The sequence below is a fragment of the Oratosquilla oratoria genome, chromosome 38 (assembly GCF_046742065.1).
Source record: "Oratosquilla oratoria isolate Oo_2021 chromosome 38, ASM4674206v1, whole genome shotgun sequence".
NCBI lineage: Eukaryota > Metazoa > Arthropoda > Malacostraca > Stomatopoda > Squillidae > Oratosquilla > Oratosquilla oratoria.
In genome coordinates this window covers 25199634-25220292 of record NC_134814.1, presented here as the reverse complement: position 1 = coordinate 25220292, position 20659 = coordinate 25199634, and the positions used below count along the sequence as shown (strand labels likewise).

The 20659-nt window shown below is 41.5% G+C and overlaps 1 protein-coding gene across 1 annotated transcript in view; it reads left to right on the top strand.

Moving 5' to 3' along the window:
- LOC143020022 (protein PBDC1) overlaps nt 1-20659 on the top strand; it is a 45931-nt gene that overhangs the window by 1743 nt on the left and 23529 nt on the right. The window contains exons 3-4 of the mRNA XM_076176138.1: nt 14883-14972; nt 17543-17602. Of these exons, the coding sequence (XP_076032253.1) occupies nt 14883-14972; nt 17543-17602 (150 nt within the window). The remainder of the gene's footprint in view (nt 1-14882; nt 14973-17542; nt 17603-20659) is intronic.

Sequence of the window (20659 nt, the reverse complement as noted above, 5' to 3'; positions counted from 1 at the left end):
GTCACTTAACATGGTCATCCATGTAAACAGTATCTAGTTGTATTCTACAGGAAGGGGAGATATGCTTATGGTGTCCTGTCTTTGTATCTCACATCTAGTTCTTAAATTCATGTATGGTATTTGCTCACACTATTGTTTCTTCCAATTTGTTCCAAACATCCACCACACTGTGTGGAAAGCTGATTGTGGAGAGATGAGGAATGCATGTGATGTATATTATTTTAGAAATTAAGTAGTACCATTGCTATTTAGCTGTGGTGATATTGTTTTGAGAAGAAATTTAATTTGAAATATAGATTTTTAAAAATGAAAGAGAATAAAAGTGAAAATATGTGCACTTGAACTTTTCAATATGTACTTAGGTTGACTAGAGTAATTTACTTGTCACTAGGGTGTTAGAAGTCAATATTTGATAGTTTTACACTTGCAATTCTGGTGTTATTGCTATCAAAATTAATTAATTTTCCTGCCAACCCCTAGGATTTGGGGGTGTCCTCTGAAAAATTGGAAACTACTGATTTACATATATACATATATATACCAAGGCTTTTTCCCCCTTACAAGGGAGGTAGCCAAAAAGGAAAAGGCATAAAATCATTCCCACCCATTCCATCCCTGAATACACTCCACACCCCTCCACCCTCCCTCTTATCTTAGCATCTCCTGGATGATGGGTCATCCCTGCACCTTGTCCACTACCCTGTGTCAGAAGCAGTGTCGCAAGACACAGCACATCCACACCAAGGCCGCTTCATTAAATCGGCGACCCCCCCCCTCTCCGTCCCCCCATGCATAAAAGGAGAAGACATGGAGAAATCCCTTTGGGCTGCGTCAAATTTTGCTTACACATACCTCACCCCCATTCCACCTCATGCATCACATCATCATCCATATACAACCATTCTCCATTCACCCCTGTCTTTTGTCCTCTTCCGTCCTTCCTCAACAGACATTCCCCTCTTCCCCAAAGCCCTCTACACCCCATCCATCCACCTCATCCTAGGAAGTCCCCTCATGTTCACTCCCTCCACATCTCCCTTCCATAACTCTTTTACTAGTCTTTCTTCACTCATTCTTTCCATGTATCCAAACCATCCTAATACTCTTTCATCAACCCTATCTTTCAACTCCCTTTCCACCCCCGTTCTTCTCCTCACCTCCTCATTTCTCACTCTATCTAGCCTAGTAACTCCCATCATACTTCTCAGACACCTCACTTCAAACACATTCAAACTCCTCTCTTCCTCTCTTATGTTCCAAGTTTCTGCCCCATACAGTGCTGTTGGCACAATCACTCCTTCATACAGTCTCCTCTTAGCATCCATTCCCAAATGTCTATTCCTCATTACACTCTTCAATCCACCAAGGCATTTACTCGTTTCTCTCAATCTACATTCTACCTCCTCCTTCACTCCACCTTTTCCTGCCACATTTGCACCCAAGTATCTAAAACTATCCACTTCCTCCAGCTGCTCTCCCTTAATGCTCACTTCCAGTCTACTGCCACATTCATCCCTTGTATATCTCATCACCTTACTTTTACCCACATTTATCTTTAGCTTTCTTCTATCACATACTCTCCCAAACTCTGTCACCAACTTCCTCAATCCCTCCTCCGATCCTGCCACAAGCGCAGTGTCGTCAGCAAACAACAGCTGGCTCATCTCCCACTTTTCTCCATTTTCTTTAACCATCTCCAATCCCTGACCCACTACCCTTGCATTTACCTCTCGCACTACCCCATCCATGTATAAGTTGAACAGCCAGGGTGACATAACACATCCTTGACGAAGTCCCACCTTTACCTCGAACCACTCACTATCTCCATTTCTAATCCTGACACAAGCTCTACTACTCTCATAAAAACTCTTGACAGCTCCTAGAAGCTTTCCTCCTATCCCATATATCTGCATAACCTCCCACAGTGCCTTTCTGTCTACCCTATTGTAAGCCTTTTCCAGATCCATAAAAGCCCAAAAAACATCCCCTTTCCTATAGCTTTCTCACATATTTGTCTTACCACAAAGATCTGATCTACACAACCTCTACCTGTCCTAAATCCACACTGTTCCTCACCAATTACTCCCTCTGTTCCTCTCCTAACCCTCTCAATCAAGATCCTCCCATAAGCCTTCCCAACTACACTTAACAAGCTAATCCCTCTGAAACTACTACATTTACACTTGTCCCCTTTTCCCTTGTAAAGTGGAACTATACAGGCACTCCTCCAGTCCTCCGGCACTCTACCCACTCTCCAGCAAACATTAAATAACCTCACCAGCCAGTCCACCATCACTGTACCTCCTTTTTTTAGACATTCTGCATGGCAATCATCCAGACCAGGTGCCTTACCTGCTTTCATCATCTTATCAACTGCCTTCACTTCATCCTTCCTTATTTCTCCTCCATTTTCCTCACTCATCACGGTCATTTTCTTAGCATTTCCCACTGCAGCTATCTTTCCTTCCCTATCCTCCTTCACATTTAGCAACTCCCTAAAATATTCTGCCCATCTTCCCTTACTGCCTTCTCTTTTACTGATTTACAATAGAAATTTATATCAGATTCTCATGAGTCACACTATAAAACATTGATTTCTGACATCCTTGATTGGGTGGGGGATGGTGGACTTCTGGAGAAGTCATACCAATATTTGATTTGATTCTCCTTTTGCCAGGCTGTATTAATCTGTTTTCTGCAAGGTGTGCAGTACTTATACCCAAGGTTTTTGTGGAGGCAATGCTGCATGGTCCTCAGAGACACATTGGCCAGCAGTTGAGGGTTCTTGTGTTTTAATACTTTGTCAGAAATATGAAGTTCCTCACAACATGGCACTGCAGGACCTTCAAGGTCCTGGGCATAGTCTTATGAACTCATCTTGGACTTTTTCTAGGGAGCTGTGGGTCAGTGTCACAGCAATGTTAGGTCCACCTAAGCACAGAACACAGTGGGATACTGGCGATGCTTGAAATTTCTTTGTTAGACTTTGCTCCCTTTACCAGGGCAGCAATACTTGCCAGTTGGTTCTTCTTCAAGTCCTTTCCCAAGGCTACTACTCAATGATGAACACAATAGTGCAAAGGGGTAAAGGAGAAGAAAACATGTGATTCCCAGAGAAGAGCAAAACTCATCAGTCCATCTCAAAGGCCAATGGTAACTGATCTACTCAGGGCTGTGCAACATCATCAGTCTTCTTAGCCTGTACCCACCTCAGGCATACAAATTTTCCAGACATATTTGAACCACTGTTTTAGGGTGTGGTCTCTACCTTGCCATCTGAATTGGCACTTCTTGCCTCATGCCTGTGGTGCTGACTTCAGGGATAAACATTTTTTTTTTTTTTTTTTTTTACAAAGTCCCCAGACATGTATTATCAGAAAAGGTTACCTGTCTATATACCAAGGGCTTTTTCTCTTTTACAAGGGAGGTAGCAAGTCAAAAGGCAAGTATCCACTCCCACCCATTTCACTCAATGTTCGAGATAAGATATCTGAGAAGTATGGTAGGGGTTACAAGGTTGGGTAGAGTGAGAGATGAGGAAGTGAGAAGGAGAGTGGGGCTGGAAAAGGTGATGGCAGATAGGGCTGATGAAAGTGTTAGGATGATTTGGACACATGGAGAAAATGAATGAAGAAACATTGGTAAAAGAGGTATGGAAGGCAGAGGTGGATGGATTGAACTTGAGTGGATGACTGAGGATGAGATGGATGGATTGGGTGAAATTGGCATTGAGCAAGAGGGGATTGTTTGTTGAGCAAGGAAGGGAGGAGATAGGGATGAGTGGAGAATGGCTGTGTATAGATGATACTGCAATGAAAGGAAGGGAGGGGGCAGAGGGGGTGTCAGTGATTAGATGAAGTGGCCTTGCCGTGGATGTACTATGAAAAGATCATAGACAGATATTCATAATGACAAGAAATAGCTAACTTCTTAGCATGTAGACAGTGCAGAGTAATCCAAAATAAATGTTCCTAAGTTTCTGTGACAAAAAGAATATACAACAAGAGTCCCTCAAGGAGTAGTACTCTCACCTTTGCTATTTAACTGCTTCACAAGATCCAGAATTTGACATACGCACATTTACCTACACAGATGACCAGACAACTATAACCCAGCATAGAAACTGAAATAACAAGGAAGAATACTCAAACCTACTAAGGCAAACTAGAACAATGGCTTAGAAATAATAGAATAGAGGCCTTATTCCAGAAATTATTATTTACAATACTCTCAGCAGATGACCATGAATAATAAAAAAAAAGATAGATGGCCCCCCCTTACTGTCTACAGTGCACAAGGACCACACTTGAATGTTTCCATTGCATGGTTTCCAACAGTCAAGCATAGCAAACATAATCACTTTACAAACCATACAAATAAAGCATTGAAAGTGATAATGGGATGCACTAAAACCACCCCAATTGGATATGTGCACACAATTAAAAAAATTCCCCACAGGATATGAAAGTGATAATTATGTAATCCCACTTGCTCATAATTATGTAATCCCACTTGCTCATCTCATATCACACAAACTGTTGGCTGAATATGATATAGTACTAGTACATACATATATACATATATATATATATATATATATACATCAAGGGCTTTTTCCCTCTTACAAGGGAGGTAGCCAAAGTCAAGGGCATAAATACACTCCCACCCATTTCATCCCCACATACTCCACTCCCATTCACCAGCTCTCCCTTCCTCTTTTCTTGGCTCTTGGGTGATGGGTCATCCCTGCATCTCACCATCCACTGCAGTGGATCAGAAGTAATGCAGCAAGACACACCACATCCACAGCATGGCAGCTTTATTTAATTGGTGACCCCCCCCCCCCTTTCTGTCTCCTTATGCAGAAAAAGAGAAGATGGGGAGAAAGCCATTCAGGCTGTGTCAGAATATTCACACATACCCCCAGACCACCCATCCCCTACCCACTCCCCCTCATGCATCACAGTATCATCCATACACAACCATTCTCCATTCACCCCTATTTTCTGTCTTCTCCATTCTTTCCTCAACAGACATCTCCCTCTTTCCCAACAACCCTTTTATCCCATCCATCCATCTCATCCTTGGTCGCCTCCTCAAGTTCACTCCATCCACCTCTGCCCTCCACACTTCTTTTACTAATCTTTCTTCACTCATTCTTTTCATGTGTCCAAACCATCCCACTACTCTTTAATTTTATTATTATTATTACTAGTACATACATATTACCTAGGCTTTTTCCCCCTTACAAGGGAGGTAGCCAAAAAGGAAAAGGTATAAAATCATTCCCACCCATTCCATCCCTGAATACACTCCACACCCCTCCACCCTCTCTCTCATCTTAGCACCTCCTGGATGACGGGTCATCCCTGCACCTTGTCCATTGCCCTTGGTCAGAAGCAGTGTTGCAAGACACAGCACATCCACACCAAGGCTGCTTCATTAAATCGGCGACCCCCCCTCTCCGTCCCCCCATGCATAAAAGGAGAAGACGGGGAGAAATCCCTTTGGGCTGCGTCAAATTTTGCTCACACATACTACCTCACCCCCCATCCCCCCGCCCATTCCACCTCATGCATCACAACATCATCCATATACAACCATTCTCCATTCACCCCTGTCTTCAGTCCTCTCCTGTCCCTCCTCAACAGACATTCCCCTCTTCCCCTAAGCCCCCCTCACCCCATCCATCCACCTCATCCTAGGACGGCCCCTCATGTTCACTCCCTCCACATCTGCCTTCCATACCTCTTTTACTAGTCTTTCTTCACTCATTCTTTCCATGTATCCAAACCATCCTAATACTTTTTCATCAACCCTATCTCCCAACTCCCTTTCCACCCCTGTTCTTCTCCTCACCTCCTCATTTCTCACTCTATCTAGCCTAGTAACTCCCATCATACTTCTCAGACACCTCATCTCAAACACATTCAAATTCCTTCTCTCTTCCTCTCTTATGTTCCATGTTTCTGCCCCATACAGTGCTGTTGGCACAATCACTCCTTCATACAGTCTCATCTTAGCATCCATTCCCAAATGTCTATTCCTCATTACACTCTTCAATCCACCAAGGCATTTACTCGCTTCTCTCAATCTACATTCTACCTCCACCTTCACTCCACCTTTTCCTGCCACATTTGCACACAAGTATCTAAAACTATCCACTTCCTCCAGTCACTCTCTCTTAATGCTCACTTCCAGTCTACTGCCACATTCACCCCTTGTACATCTCATCACCTTACTTCTACCCACATTTATCTTTAGCTTTCTTCTATCACATACTCTCCCAAACTCTGTCACCAACTTCCTCAATCCCTCCTCCGATCCTGCCACAAGCGCAGTGTCGTCCGCAAACGACAGCTGGCTCACCTCCCACTTTTCTCCATTTTCTTTAACCATCTCCAATCCCTGACCCACTACCCTTGCATTTACCTCTCGCACTACCCAGTGGCGGATTAAGGTTCTTGTGGCCCTAAGGCAAATTTCAAGATTTTTTTAAAATATGGCCTGAACTAATGATAAAATTTATATTATTGTACAATAATAACAAATATTCATTTGTAAACATTTATTTCTAAACAAAACCTTATCAATTTTACATATGTTAAGGTAAGGTACTACTACATACATGTGTTTTTGTATACATTATTAAATTTTCACTTTTCTTGCTTTGACAGTAGCAAACTCATCAATCATAGAACTGAAGTCAGTTTCGGATAGCAAATCTTTTTCAATGCACAGAAGTGCCAACATACAATGGCGGGACAACACGAGCATAGCTCCCCTTCCCGCAAAATACAACTAGGTAAATACACCAAGGCGGTGTTGACTCATTGTGGATTGCTTTACATCCTTAATTCGAGTAAGCTGGGAAAATGACCGTTCACCAGAGCAATTAGTAGCCATCAGTGACAAATAAATTCGCAAAGCCACTTCAGCATCAGTGACAAATAAATTTGCAAAGCCACTTCAGTGTTTGGAAATGCAGTTGAAATTCCAGTTTTGTGCATTAATTTGAACATATGTTGAGCAAAAATATGAGAAAAATTTTCCAATGAATTGTTTGGCAAAAATATGTGTCGAACAAAAACTCGAAGCAAAAATTAACTATTTGAGCAGAAATAGACCTGTCAGCACTCTGAGTCACTCATGATGGGTCATAACCGTTCACGGTTCTCTGTGAGTTTCTGCCACCAACAGTACACACGGACAAGGACATACATGTAGAATATGTAAACAACGTCAAAAGAAATGTCTGTTGTTCTGATGATTACGAAACTTAAGAATTTTATTGTTTTACAGCCAAAGCACTTAAAACATAGTAAACAACTTCAGACCTTTCACAACGTGGCTAATTACCGATAACTGACATGTAAAAAATTTTCTTTGTCATAATCAAAATGTTTTTGGACTGCCAGAAATGGCCTGGATCTTTTTGTGGTCCTAAGGCATGTGCCTGGTTTGCCTTATGGTTAATCCGCCACTGGCACTACCCCATCCATGTATAAGTTGAACAGCCAGGGCGACATAACACATCCTTGACGAAGTCCCACCTTTACCTCGAACCACTCACTCTCTCCATTTCTAATCCTGACACAAGCTCTACTACTCTCATAAAAACTCTTGACAGCTCCTAGAAGCTTTCCTCCTATCCCATATATCTGCATAACCTCCCACAGTGCCTTTCTGTCTACCCTATCGTAAGCCTTTTCCAGATCCATAAAAGCCCAAAAAACATCCCCTTTCCTATAGCTTTCTCACATATTTGTCTTACCACAAAGATCTGATCTACACAACCTCTACCTGTCCTAAATCCACACTGTTCCTCACCAATTACTCCCTCTGTTCCTCTCCTAATCCTCTCACTCAAGATCCTCCCATAAGCCTTCCCAACTACCCTTAACAAGCTAATCCCTCTGAAACTACTACATTCACACTTGTCCCCTTTTCCCTTGTAAAGTGGAACTATACAGGCACTCCTCCAGTCCTCCGGCACTCTACCCACTCTCCAGCAAACATTAAATAACCTCACCAGCCAGTCCACCATCACTGTACCTCCTTTTTTTAGACATTCTGCATGGCATCCATCCAGACCAGGTGCCTTACCTGCTTTCATCATCTTATCAACTGCCTTCACTTCATCCTTCCTTATTTCTCCTCCATTTTCCTCACTCATCACGGTCATTTTCTTAGTATTTCCCACTGCAACTATCTTTCCCTCCCTATCCTCCTTCACATTTAGCAACTCCCTAAAATATTCTGCCCATCTTCCCCTTACTGCCTTCTCTTCCATTATCATCTCTCCATCTGCACTTTTTACCTTTTCGTCTCTACTTGATTCGCCTCCTCTTCCTCTCTTAATTTCTTTCCAAAAACATCTTTTTATTACTTTCAAAATTTTCTGTCATACTCTTACCCCACTTCACATCTGCTCTCCTCTTTGCCTCCTTTACCTTTTGCTTTACTTCTCTTTTCTTTGTGCCTCTCATATGACTCCCTCATCCTATTTTGTAACCAATCTGTGAAAGGTCGCTTCTCTTCTACAACCTTCTTTGTTTCCTCATCCCACCATTCACTACCCTTTCTTCTATTTCCTCCTGTCCTTCTTGTTCCACACACCATCCTTGCACACTTTGTGACTCCCTCCTTGAACCATCCTCATTCCTCCTCCACACCTAGCTCTACTCTATCCTTCACTCCCTCCCACTCCTCCTTCAGCTTCTTCTTGTACTCCTTCTCCTTTTCCTCTTCATTTAAAGAGTTCACTCTAAGCACCTCCCTACCTTTTGTCCCTTTCCTCTTTCTCCATCTATCCTCCACTCTCAACTTACCTTCCACCAAAAAATTATCTGATATTCCCCCACCCTCTCCCCTTAGCACATGTACATCCTTAACTCTTCCTATCATAATCCTATTTACTACTACATAATCCATCAACGCTCTATCTACCACCCTTCCATCCACCACCCTCTCCCATGTGTACTTATGCTTGACTTTCTTCTGAAACACTGTATTTGCTATCATCAACTCTCTAGACACATTTCCACCATCAACTCTCCACTACGATTCTTTCCTGGAACTCCACATTTCCCAACCACTTCATCAATTGGACCATTTCCTACCCTAGCATTAAGGTCTCCCAGTACTATTACATTGACATTTCTCCCAAAATCCTCTATGCACTCATTTAAATCTATCCAAAAGGCCTCCCTTTCTTTTACACTCTTCTCACTGCCAGCCCCATATGCACTTACAAAGACCCACATCTCCTTTCCCAGTTTCACCTTCATCCACATTACCCTTGAGGAAACCTCCTTCCACTCCACTACACGTTTACCTATCTCTACACTTACTAGAATAGCCACCCCTTCCCTCCCTCACCCTCTCTTCACTCCTGATAACCTCCCACTTACATTCCCAAACTTACACTCACCCTTCCCTTTCAACTTAGTTTCACTCAAAGCCAACACATCCATCTTTCTTCTCACAAACATACTACCTATCTCTTCCCTTTTACTCTCATCTGTACCACATCCACGCACATTAAAAGACCCAAACCTTAGGGTGCTGGTCCGAAAACTCCCAGACCCTCTTATGCCTTTACTTTTTCTTTTAGGAATGTCCCCTGTGGGGCTACAAGGAGAAGGATGCCTAGTCCCACTCCCTGTCCCTTTCTTCTTGCCTCTTACGATCCAAGTGGAAATACTTGGTGGCAGTATTCTTTTCCCCTACCACAGGGAATTCACCCAACACAGAAAATGAATACTCAGAGAAATGGTACAGGACAGCAGCAAGGAGTTGGGGGACAACATAACGGAGGGACAGTTGTAGTATAAAAGTGTCATCATTTCTCTATGAACAGAGTTTTCCTCTATCATAGACAAAATGATGTGTGGCTCTGGTCCATAGGGGTGCCCCATATAGACCCTAAAGTATCAACTGCATGCTACTTTGCCACAATAACCAGCCAATACTAGTAATGATAACAAAATGCAACAACCTACCATCTATACCATATAATACGTCTACACAAAAACCTATTCACACCCAGATCACAAAACTAACTCTTCAAGTTGAGACACAGTTGACTTATGTGGAAATTGGAGCATGTTGGAGGACTGAGAGGCAAACTACTAGAATGGATTAAAAACTTTATGGAGGAAAGATACATGAGGACAGTAGTAAAGGACAAAATATTGAGCTTGAGATCAATAAAAAGTAGAGTTCCACAAGATTCAGTGCTTCCACCAATAGTGTTTCTTGTGTGTTAATTACATGATGGAAGGAACAAGCTATGCCAACATGTTTGCAGATAATGCAAAAATCATGAGAGAGTGAAAAATAAGGAGGATGATAGAATATTGGAAAAGGATCTACATACATACATATACCAAGGCTTTTTCCCCCTTACAAGGGAGGTAGCCAAAAAGGAAAAGGCATAAAATCATTCCCACCCATTCCATCCCAGAATACACTCCACACCCCTCCACCCTCCCTCTTATCTTAACACCTCCTGGATGACAGGTCATCCCCACACCTTGTCCACTGCCCTGGGTCAGAGGCAGTGTTGCTAGACACAGCACATCCACACCAAGGCCACTTCATTAAATCGGCGACCCCCCCCCCTCTCCGTCCCCCCATGCATAAAAGGAGAAGACGGGGAGAAATCCCTTTGGGCTGCGTCAAATTTTGCTCACACATACTACCTCACCCCCCCATCCCCCGCCCATTCCACCTCATGCATCACATCATCATCCATATACAACCATTCTCCATTCACCCCTGTCTTCCGTCCTCTCCCGTCCTTCCTCAACAGACATTCCCCTCTTCCCCAAAGCCCCCTTCACCCCATCCATCCACCTCATCCTAGGACGTCCCCTCATGTTCACTCCCTCCACATCTGCCTTCCATACCTCTTTTACTAGTCTTTCTTCACTCATTCTTTCCATGTATCCAAACCATCCTAATACTTTTTCATCAACCCTATCTCCCAACTCCCTTTCCACTCCTGTTCTCCTCCTCACCTCCTCATTTCTCACTCTATCTAGCCTAGTAACTCCCATCATACTTCTCAGACACCTAATCTCAAACACATTCAAACTCCTCTCTTCTTCTCTTATGTTCCATGTTTCTGCCCCATACAGTGCTGTTGGCACAATCACTCCTTCATACAGTCTCCTCTTAGCATCCATTCCCAAATGTCTATTCCTCATTACACTCTTCAATCCACCAAGGCATTTACTCGCTTCTCTCAATCTACATTCTACCTCCTCCTTCACTCCACCTTTTCCTGCCACATTTGCACCCAAGTATCTAAAACTATCCACTTCCTCCAGCTGCTCTCCCTTAATGCTCACTTCCAGTCTACTGCCACATTCACCCCTTGTACATCTCATCACCTTACTTACCCACATTTATCTTTAGCTTTCTTCTATCACATACTCTCCCAAACTCTGTCACCAACTCCCTCAATCCCTCCTCCGATCCTGCCACAAGCGCAGTGTCAACCGCAAACAACAGCCAAGAATGGGAAATGAAGTTCAATACCAAAAAATGAAATTACTGGAAATGGGCAATAGTGGCAAAAGGCCATCCTTAAACTATTCCTTGGGAAGCAAACCCAGTACAGCAAAAGAGGAGAAAAAGTTGGGAGTGTTAGTAAAAGACCTGTCACCTGACAGACAAAGCAGGATTGTGGGAGAGACATATGGACCACTGCAGAAGATTAAAGTGGCATTCCATTACATGGATGAAGAGATGATGAAAGAACTCATCGAAAACCTGATGTGTCCAAGACTGGAATATGCATCAGTAGTAGTCTCAACACATACTGAAGGATATAATCAAGATTGAGACAATACAAAGGGCAGCAACTAATCTGGTCCCCAGCCTGGCAGATAAGGAAAGACTAAAAGTATTGGGTCTACCAACTTTGAAAAATTGAAGAGAAAGAATGATTGCAATGGGTCACTGAAGGGGATAGATTGCATTGATAGAAGAGATCTGATTAAAGATGGGAGGACTTTAAGAGGTTATGAAAGTAAATTAAGAAAGACCAAATTTCAAAAGGAAGTGAAGAAATACAGCTTTCCATATATATGTATAAATATGTGGAACAGCTTAGAAGGTGATACAGGGTGTTTGGGATAAATTTGACACTTTTTGGAAAGGAAAGAAAAATGTCATATCTTGGCCAAAAATTGATGTATTCTCAAAATTCAAAGTGCATCTCTTTGAGGATCTTTTGCCAAATACAGCTCACTCAAAGAAGCTACCCTGAGCCTCCATCACGGCCTCCAGATGGGACCTGAACATGCAGCATGCGGCCTTCATGGTGTCCTTTGAGAGATGTGAATGCCAATTTGATCCTGGCAATCAGCTTGTCCTTGGTGTTGCAGGTGATTGGTATCTTTTTCAACTGCACCCCACACTAGTCCATGGGTTTGCAATCAGGTGAGTTGGGGGCCAGCTGTTGGGACTGGTGAAGTCATAGAAGTTTTCAGACAGCCACTTCTGGGTTTCCCGGAGGTGTGACATGGAGCTGAGTCCTGCTGCCACACATGTGGTTTTCCCGTAGCCACCCTCTCCACCCAGCACTTGACAACAGTGGACAGCAACTCAGTATAGCCATCTGAAGAGAGTCTGAGTCCCTCTTCAAAGATGTGGGGTGGCATGACATGGCCTTTGCTAGAAACACACCCAAAGACCATCACAGTTTGAGGGAATTTGGTGAAGTGTGGGACTTTGTGCAGACTGTAGGCTAGCCACCTGTTGTTCTTGCATTGTGCAACTTGTCCTGGCAGAAGTTCTCATCTGAGAAGAACCAGAGTATCCCTGGCTCGACTGGGTGTTTGACCTTGTCGAGGAGTTTCTTGGCTTTCATAAGGCGGTTCTCTTGGGCCTTGACAGTGAGTAGTTGACCCTTGTGCCTCTTGTATGAGGAGTAGCGAAAATCCTCATTCAGCGGTTTCTTCATAGTTGCCACTCTGACGCCCATCTCTCTTACCAAAGTCTGCATTGCCTTGCCTTGATCTTGCTGCACCTCTTTTTGGAGCTTCTTGACAAATTTCATTGTGCAGACAGAGTCAGAACACCTGCTATAATCCTTCCTGCTAGCCACAGCTTCCACATCTCCATTGCAATTTTCCAGCTCACATCTCATGGCTTTCATGGTATTCAAGGAGCACTGAGGTGCAGCTAAAATTCCTGAATTTTTTAATACGGCATGAATCATCATGATGCAGGTCACTCTCCAATATTCTGATGCTTTCTAGTCGTCCATGCTCTAGCTCTCACACCCACCAACAGTACACAGAATCAGCTGTCCACTGCAGTTTACTGCTATTAAATCCTTCAAATGGTTCTGAAATGACAGAAGATAAAAAAAATGATCAAATTTATCCCGAACACCCTCAAACAGTACATGAACTCAGATCTAAATATGATAATTGGAACTCAAAGATATAGATTAAGTTGGAACCATACATGAATTTGAGTCTAGATATGTTAGAGAATAGGAGACAGGACCCAACGAGCATTGCTTCTTTCCTGTATACTACAATTAGGCAAATACATTTCCACCCAGATCACAAAACTAATTCTTCAAGAAAAAAAAAAAAAAAAAATAGCTCCACAGCAAAAATAATTTTCAAAAGAAGTAAGAACCATATTGACTACAGTAGCCTTCAGGATACCATCCAGCTTTCAGACACAGAATAGGCCAGGCCACAGAACTGCTCTACTGGGATGGCTCTAGTGCATTCTGTTTGTATTTTCAATCCTTTACTATCCATAGTTTGTATAGTGTGTGGGTGGTGGCCCAGGCTTCAAAAGCTGCCAGAGACACACCCATGGTTGCTCCCCCAGGTCCAGGTGTGGGAGGGGAGGTGCTGGATGCTGCTGCAGAGACTCGGGGCCACGGTTGCTGTTGGGTTGCCAGAGTGAAACCAGGGCACGGTGCAGGTGATGCAGTAGACGATGCTGCTGGCCTCACTGGCCTTCCAGTAGGTAGAGAGCTCTCCATGCTGTCCATGCCTTCCTCCATTAACTCCTGATGAAACTGCACCATGTTTGGGTTATTGTGAAAGGCATGGGGCACTGTCATGTACAGACGCTCCTCTACTTACGTTCATTCGTTTTACGTTTTTTTTATTTTACGTTTGAACTGCCTGTAAAAAAAAAATGTAAAACAATTTTTTTTTTAGTGAATTATTTAGTTTAGCGCGCTCTCCGTAGTTCAAACGATACTTGCGCATGATGCTGCGTCAATTGTTTACATTGCACAAACAACAAACTGAACATGCCTTGCCTCATCCTCCTCATCCTCCTCCCCCTCCTCCTCCACCATCTCGATTTATGTTGCTTGAATTTAATTTATTTGAAATTAATATTATTTTACAATGTTATGTGTATAATTAATGATTTAGAGGTGTTTTATAAGATACGGTAATAGAATTTACGGATGTATAGTACAGTAACAACTTACGTTCATTTTCAACTTACGTTCAGCCGTTCGGAACGTAACTAAAACGTAAGTTGAGGAGCGTCTGTATTTATTGGGAGACTTAACTGCCAAGTTACAGAGAGGCAATGGGACATCTAGCCTCTACCCTGGTCCATCTCTGTCTTGTGATGATTTGAGTCATGAGGTGGTCAGATGGTGGGGGGTTGCCATACACCCCTTCATAGTGTCTGTGTTTATTCCCTTAATCGGTGGTGCTGTAGAAATGTAATTAAGTGTGGGTCTCAAGATCTACCTGTAGTGTTCAGTGTCCTTGTGCACTAATGTCTTTATTCCTTTGTACTTCCTATGAATGTTGTTTATAAAATTATTGTGAATGGTAAAATAAAAAAGATAAAAAATTATGTTTTTATATTTTCAGGGTCTAGATGCTGGACAGATTGCAATAGCAGGTGGAGGTGGTAGTGGTGGTTTGTCAGGAGGGATAGATGGTAGTCAATTAGGAAATGATGTAAGTAATTTTTGTCGTTGTAAGGTTTAACTTCATATGTACTGTTACAAGTACACAAGTGAAATTCAAAATAAGCAGAAATTGCAGTTCTGCAGAAATTTTGAGGTTTTCATTAAAACTGACATAAAACATAAGCAGCAAGTTTTATATAGTATCTTACTGGATATACTTGGTTGTGAGGTAGTGGATGGTGGAGAAGAACATAGGCAATGACTAATTTGTACAAACAATTTGTACAAACACTAACACAAAATATAGTATAAACTCATTATTCTGGCAGTTATAGGAAATTTAACATGCTGGAAATTGAGATTTACTTGAATAATTCTCATTGAGTCTCATTAACCCATAGATGAAACTTCATACCACTATAGTTTATGTACAAACATACCAAAAAGGCTTTTCCTCCCTATAAGGGGTGTGGCTGAGGTAAAGCACACACCCATACCCTTCCCATCTGAAAACCATTCATCACCCCACCTATCTTAGCACCTCATGGATGAAGGGTCATCCCTGTTCCATACCACACTGCCCAAGTAAAAGAACAATGCAGTGAGGCGCAGTACTTCCACACCAGTGCCTGACAGCCAGAGCTGATTTACCCTCCCACTACTTCATATTATGGCAACCCTAGTGTGTTAGACATTGTTTGTATCCAGTACCCCTTCATCCTGTCCATCCACCTCATTCTTAAGTTCACAAAAACAGTTGGCAAAAACACCAAAATATCTTGACAAACTGGAACTGTGGCTGAAACAAGACAGAATGGCAGCTTCACCTTGAAAATCATTAGTAACAATCACACCGAACAACAGCAAATCAAAGAAACCTCCAAGAGTCAAATTAAATGGCACACATTAACCACTTCCATATGGTGACGCCTACATAGGCGGCATGAGGAGCAAGTGGGTACTCGATGATCCCGACGTCGGCATCTTGATTATATTTATTGTAGTCGTACTGACATAATCTCCATTCTTTCTAAACTGGCTACATCAATTTTCTATGGTTATCAAAATACACAGGTGAAAGAGAACGAACGATTGAGCACTGACTTTATTTTTTATAATGCGATTATTATGACGCAACATCGCACATCAGGCAGCTAATGCTGCCAGACGTGCGATGTGCCCCGGAGTGAAGAGGTTAAGGACCTCATGGGCAAGGATTGAGGACATATTAATCTCTTCAGTATGAGTCAAATTCTTGCATACACCATTGGATGCCTGGCGTACGATTATTTGATGATGCATCACAATACTTGTGTTATAAGATATAGTCACTGCTGATTTACATATTCTCTTTCACTCTGAGCAATAATAAACACAGAAAATACAATCAAGCCAGTTCATAAAATTTAGAGTGCATCACAATACTTGTGTTATAAGATATAGTCACTGCTGATTTACGTATTCTCTTTCACTCTGAGCAATAATAAACACAGAAAATACAATCAAGCCAGTTCACAAAATTTAGAAGTCGCTCAGCTACAACTACAAAATAAATATAATCAGGACACCAACTGCGGGACCCTCGTATACCCCCTCGTGCCTCATGACACCTACGTAGGCGTCATCGTACGGAAGAGGTTAAGATCATTAGCTAACAAAACATTTGGCTAGCAGAAAGAAATCCTAATCATAGTTTACAAACAACTTAGTGCATAGTTCCCAGCAGTCAAGAAAATAAACATCCTTCAAACAACACAGAAAAACACTGAAAATAATAGCAGAATGTTCCAAAATCAGTCCATTGAAACATTGAAATTTGGAAGCCAGAATCCTTCCTATAGGACACATGAAAATGATAGGTACACAGTTCTGTGCAAGAGTCCTAAATTCCACTCACTCCTCCCACATCATACAAGCACAACCAGCTAGGTGGAAAAAAAAATTAACACTATGTTAATATCTACAATAGTGTCCCACCAGTTTCTCCAAAACACATCCATATACATACAAGAACACCCAGATCAAAGCAAGCACATTGACCTCCCAAATTCAATACTTTACCAAATTCCACCAGACATTAGGCCAGTAGAGAAATCACTCCCACAACAAAACAAAAATAACATTAGCATATAGCAATTCCAACCCAGAATGGGCCAGGCCACAGATGCAATCACTTAACATAAGATACTGAATACATCCTTCATTGTTTTGTTTTTGCCCTGTCCATACAGCAGCACAAAATCACTGCCTTGAGTGACATATGGCCTGTGTCAATGACCTGGAGGCTGTGGGTCTTCTTCTGCAAGAGAGACCTGGAGTAACAAATTTATCTTGACACTTCATGAATTATGTGTTCTTATGTACCAAATATAACTTGCCTACAGTTTCTCAATTGGCGAGCTTTGAAACCTTTTCTAGTTTAGCCTTATTATGATTTTTTTGTGGATTATTATTCAGAATACTGTCAATAAAAAAAAAAAATACAGAGAAAATAAAGAACCTGTCAACTTTATTTTGTTGCACTCAAATTAGAATTAGCAACAGTTGTTATAACTTCTTTTTGTGTAATGGATGGTAGTAATGGTTACCAAAATGTGCAATCTTTGAACCTCTTTGCAGCCCACGATGGAAGGGATGTGGGCCATGAAGGCAATGGAGCATGCTGAAATTCATTTCAATGTAAGTCTTGTTATGCATTGTAATTACCTGCTGAGGTATTTAGTAGTATTTTAGATTTATGAGGTAGGTTATACACACACAATAATGATCCTTTTTCTGGTTTTGGTAAGTACGAAAGAAGAAATTTGAGTTGAATCATAGACATGGAAAGGGAGATGAGTTTTAATAGAAACTCGTGGGTGAAAGAATTCATGGAATTAAGGAAAGACAATTTTGAAGTATAGAGGTATGTGAACTAAAGAAAAAGAATTCCAAAATAAATTATGAGCGAAGTGAATTAAAAAAAGAACTAATTGAGGTTAAATGTGAAAATGAAAAGATAAAAAACATTGATACTAACAATAGCGAGGACAAAAAACAAAGAGGTAACTCACAAAATACGGGCAATGTCTGAAAGAATTGGAGAAAACTTAGGCGAGGAAAATATGCAGATTAAGAAATGGAAAGGAATCAGAGAAAATGGAGAGATAGCTTTTAAAGAAGTAGTAGGAAAATGCAAAGGACACTATTCAAGTCATTTAAGAAAAAGCAAACTGGGTCAGAGATACAGTGGATAGAAAAAAGTGTTGTAGTATGTGGATTAAAGGAAAAACATGATCTGGTTAGGTACTTGAGAGAAAAAGCAGAAAAAGAAATAGCAAAAACAATTAAAAAAGAAGTACAAGATGACCAAGAAGTAGAAAAAGAAATAGAAGTACATAGAATGGGACTATTCTAAAGAACAAAATCAACCTCTAAAGATAAAACTAAGATCACAAATGGTAGCAGAAGACACACTTGCATAATCAGGTAAGTTAGCAAAGAGTGAACATTACAACAATATATGGATAAAAAAAAAAATAATAATGTTGAGGAAAGAGAGAGAAGACACTAAGAGATGAAGCTAAAAAAGAAGAAAGAAAAATGAAGAGAATGGAGACCGAAAGCAAGGAGTTCTATTGGAGAGTCTTAGACATGAGGCTGAGAAAATGGTACACCAAGGTAAGTGAAACAAAAGGAACAGAAAACAAGATGGAGAAGGAAAAAAATTAAAAGTGGCTTATACTAACATAGATTAAACTCAGGATTGAATGAACTAAATGATTACCTGTCCAAAAAAAAAAAAAAAACGGACATAATGGGAATTGTGGAGATGAAATTAAGGGGTCCACTACCACCAAATAGTGTTGGACATGGGTTATATAATTATTGGATTAAAAACAGAAACGAGAAACAGGGCAGAGGAATCATGTTTTTGGCCAAGAAAAACTTAAATGTGACAAAGGTTACAGAGGGTAAAAACAGTGTGGAAATGATCATGATAAAAGTTGAAGACAGTGACATGAAAAGTAGAAAGTTTGGTCATTTGTGTGCCCCCAAAAACGGGCTCTTGGAAAGAGGGCGAGCATTCAAAAATGTTAGAAGATATAAGGCATTCATTGAGATGCATAAGGATGGAGGTAACCTGGTACTTATGGGAGATTATAACTGCAAGGAGATCTGTTGGGAAGAGATGACAGTGAAAGGCAGAGAGGATCTATGGGGAAATGTATTATTTGAAATGACTGTAGAGCATACAATGACACCATGGGTAAAAGAAAATGCTAGATATAGAAGTAGTGAAGAACCATTGAGACTAGATTTAATATTTACAACAGAACCTGAAATTGTGGATAAAATTGAATACAAGGCATCATTTGGAAAGAGTGACCACATACTAATAGAGGTTGAACTAAAGGAGGAAATATATACTGTATGGAGAGAAATGAGAAATACAGAAAAGGAAGACTGTTGTCCATCAACATAGGTTGTAACGAAAGAAAAGTTCCGGGTCACAGTTTTATTGGATCACTGAATGTACACCACTTTATCCACTCACTTGATACCCTTTCACTCTTGGTGACTCACTGACGTGTCCTGGTCGACAGTTCACATCCTTCTGTGAGCATTTTCTATGGTTCCCATTTTCTCAATTTGGTGGGGGAAAAGAATACTGCCACCAAGTATTTCCACTTGGATCGTAAGAGGTGAGAAGAAAGGGACAGGGAGTGGGACTAGGCATCCTTCTCCTTGTAGCCCCACAGGGGACATTCCTAAAAGAAAAAGTAAAGGCATAAGAGGGTCTGGGAGTTTTCGGACCAGCACCCTAAGGTTTGGGTCTTTTAATGTGCGTGGATGTGGTACAGATGAGAGTAAAAGGGAAGAGATAGGTAGTATGTTTGTGAGAAGAAAGATGGATGTGTTGGCTTTGAGTGAAACTAAGTTGAAAGGGAAGGGTGAGTGTAAGTGGGAGGTTATCAGGAGTGAAGAGAGGGTGAGGGAGGGAAGGGGTGGCTATTCTAGTAAGTGAAGAGATAGGTAAACATGTAGTGGAGTGGAAGGAGGTTTCCTCAAGGATAATGTGGATGAAGGTCAAACTGGGAAAGGAGATGTGAGTCTTTGTAAGTGCATATGGGGCTGGCAGTGAGAAGAGTGTAGAAGAAAGGGAGGCCTTTTGGATAGATTTAAATGAGTGCATAGAAGATTTAGGGAGAAATGTCAATGTAATAGTACTGGGAGACCTTAATGCTAGGAAAGGAAATGGTCCAATTGATGGAGTGGTTGGGAAATGTGGAGTTCCAGGAAAGAATCGTAGTGGAGAGTTGATGGTGGAAATGTGTCTAGAGAGTTGATGATAGCAAATACAGTGTTTCGGAAGAAAGTCAAGCATAAGTACACATGGGAGAGGGTGGTGGATGGAAGGGTAGTAGATTGAGCGTTGATGGATTATGTAGTGGTAAATAGGACTATGATAGGAAGAGTTAAGGATGTACATGTGCTAAGGGGAGAGGGTGGGGGAATATCAGATCATTTTTTGGTGGAAAGTAAGTTGAGAGTGGAGGATAGATGGAGAAAAAGGAAAGGGACAAAAGGTAGGGAGGTGCTTAGAGTGAACTCTTTAACCACTTCACTACGGGACTTAAATCCCGCGGGCAGCAGCCAATGCCAGCCGTACGACGTGTCGTAATAATACTCGCATCATAAAATATAGTCACGGCTTATATCGATCGTTCTCTCTTTCACCCGTGAATTTTGAAA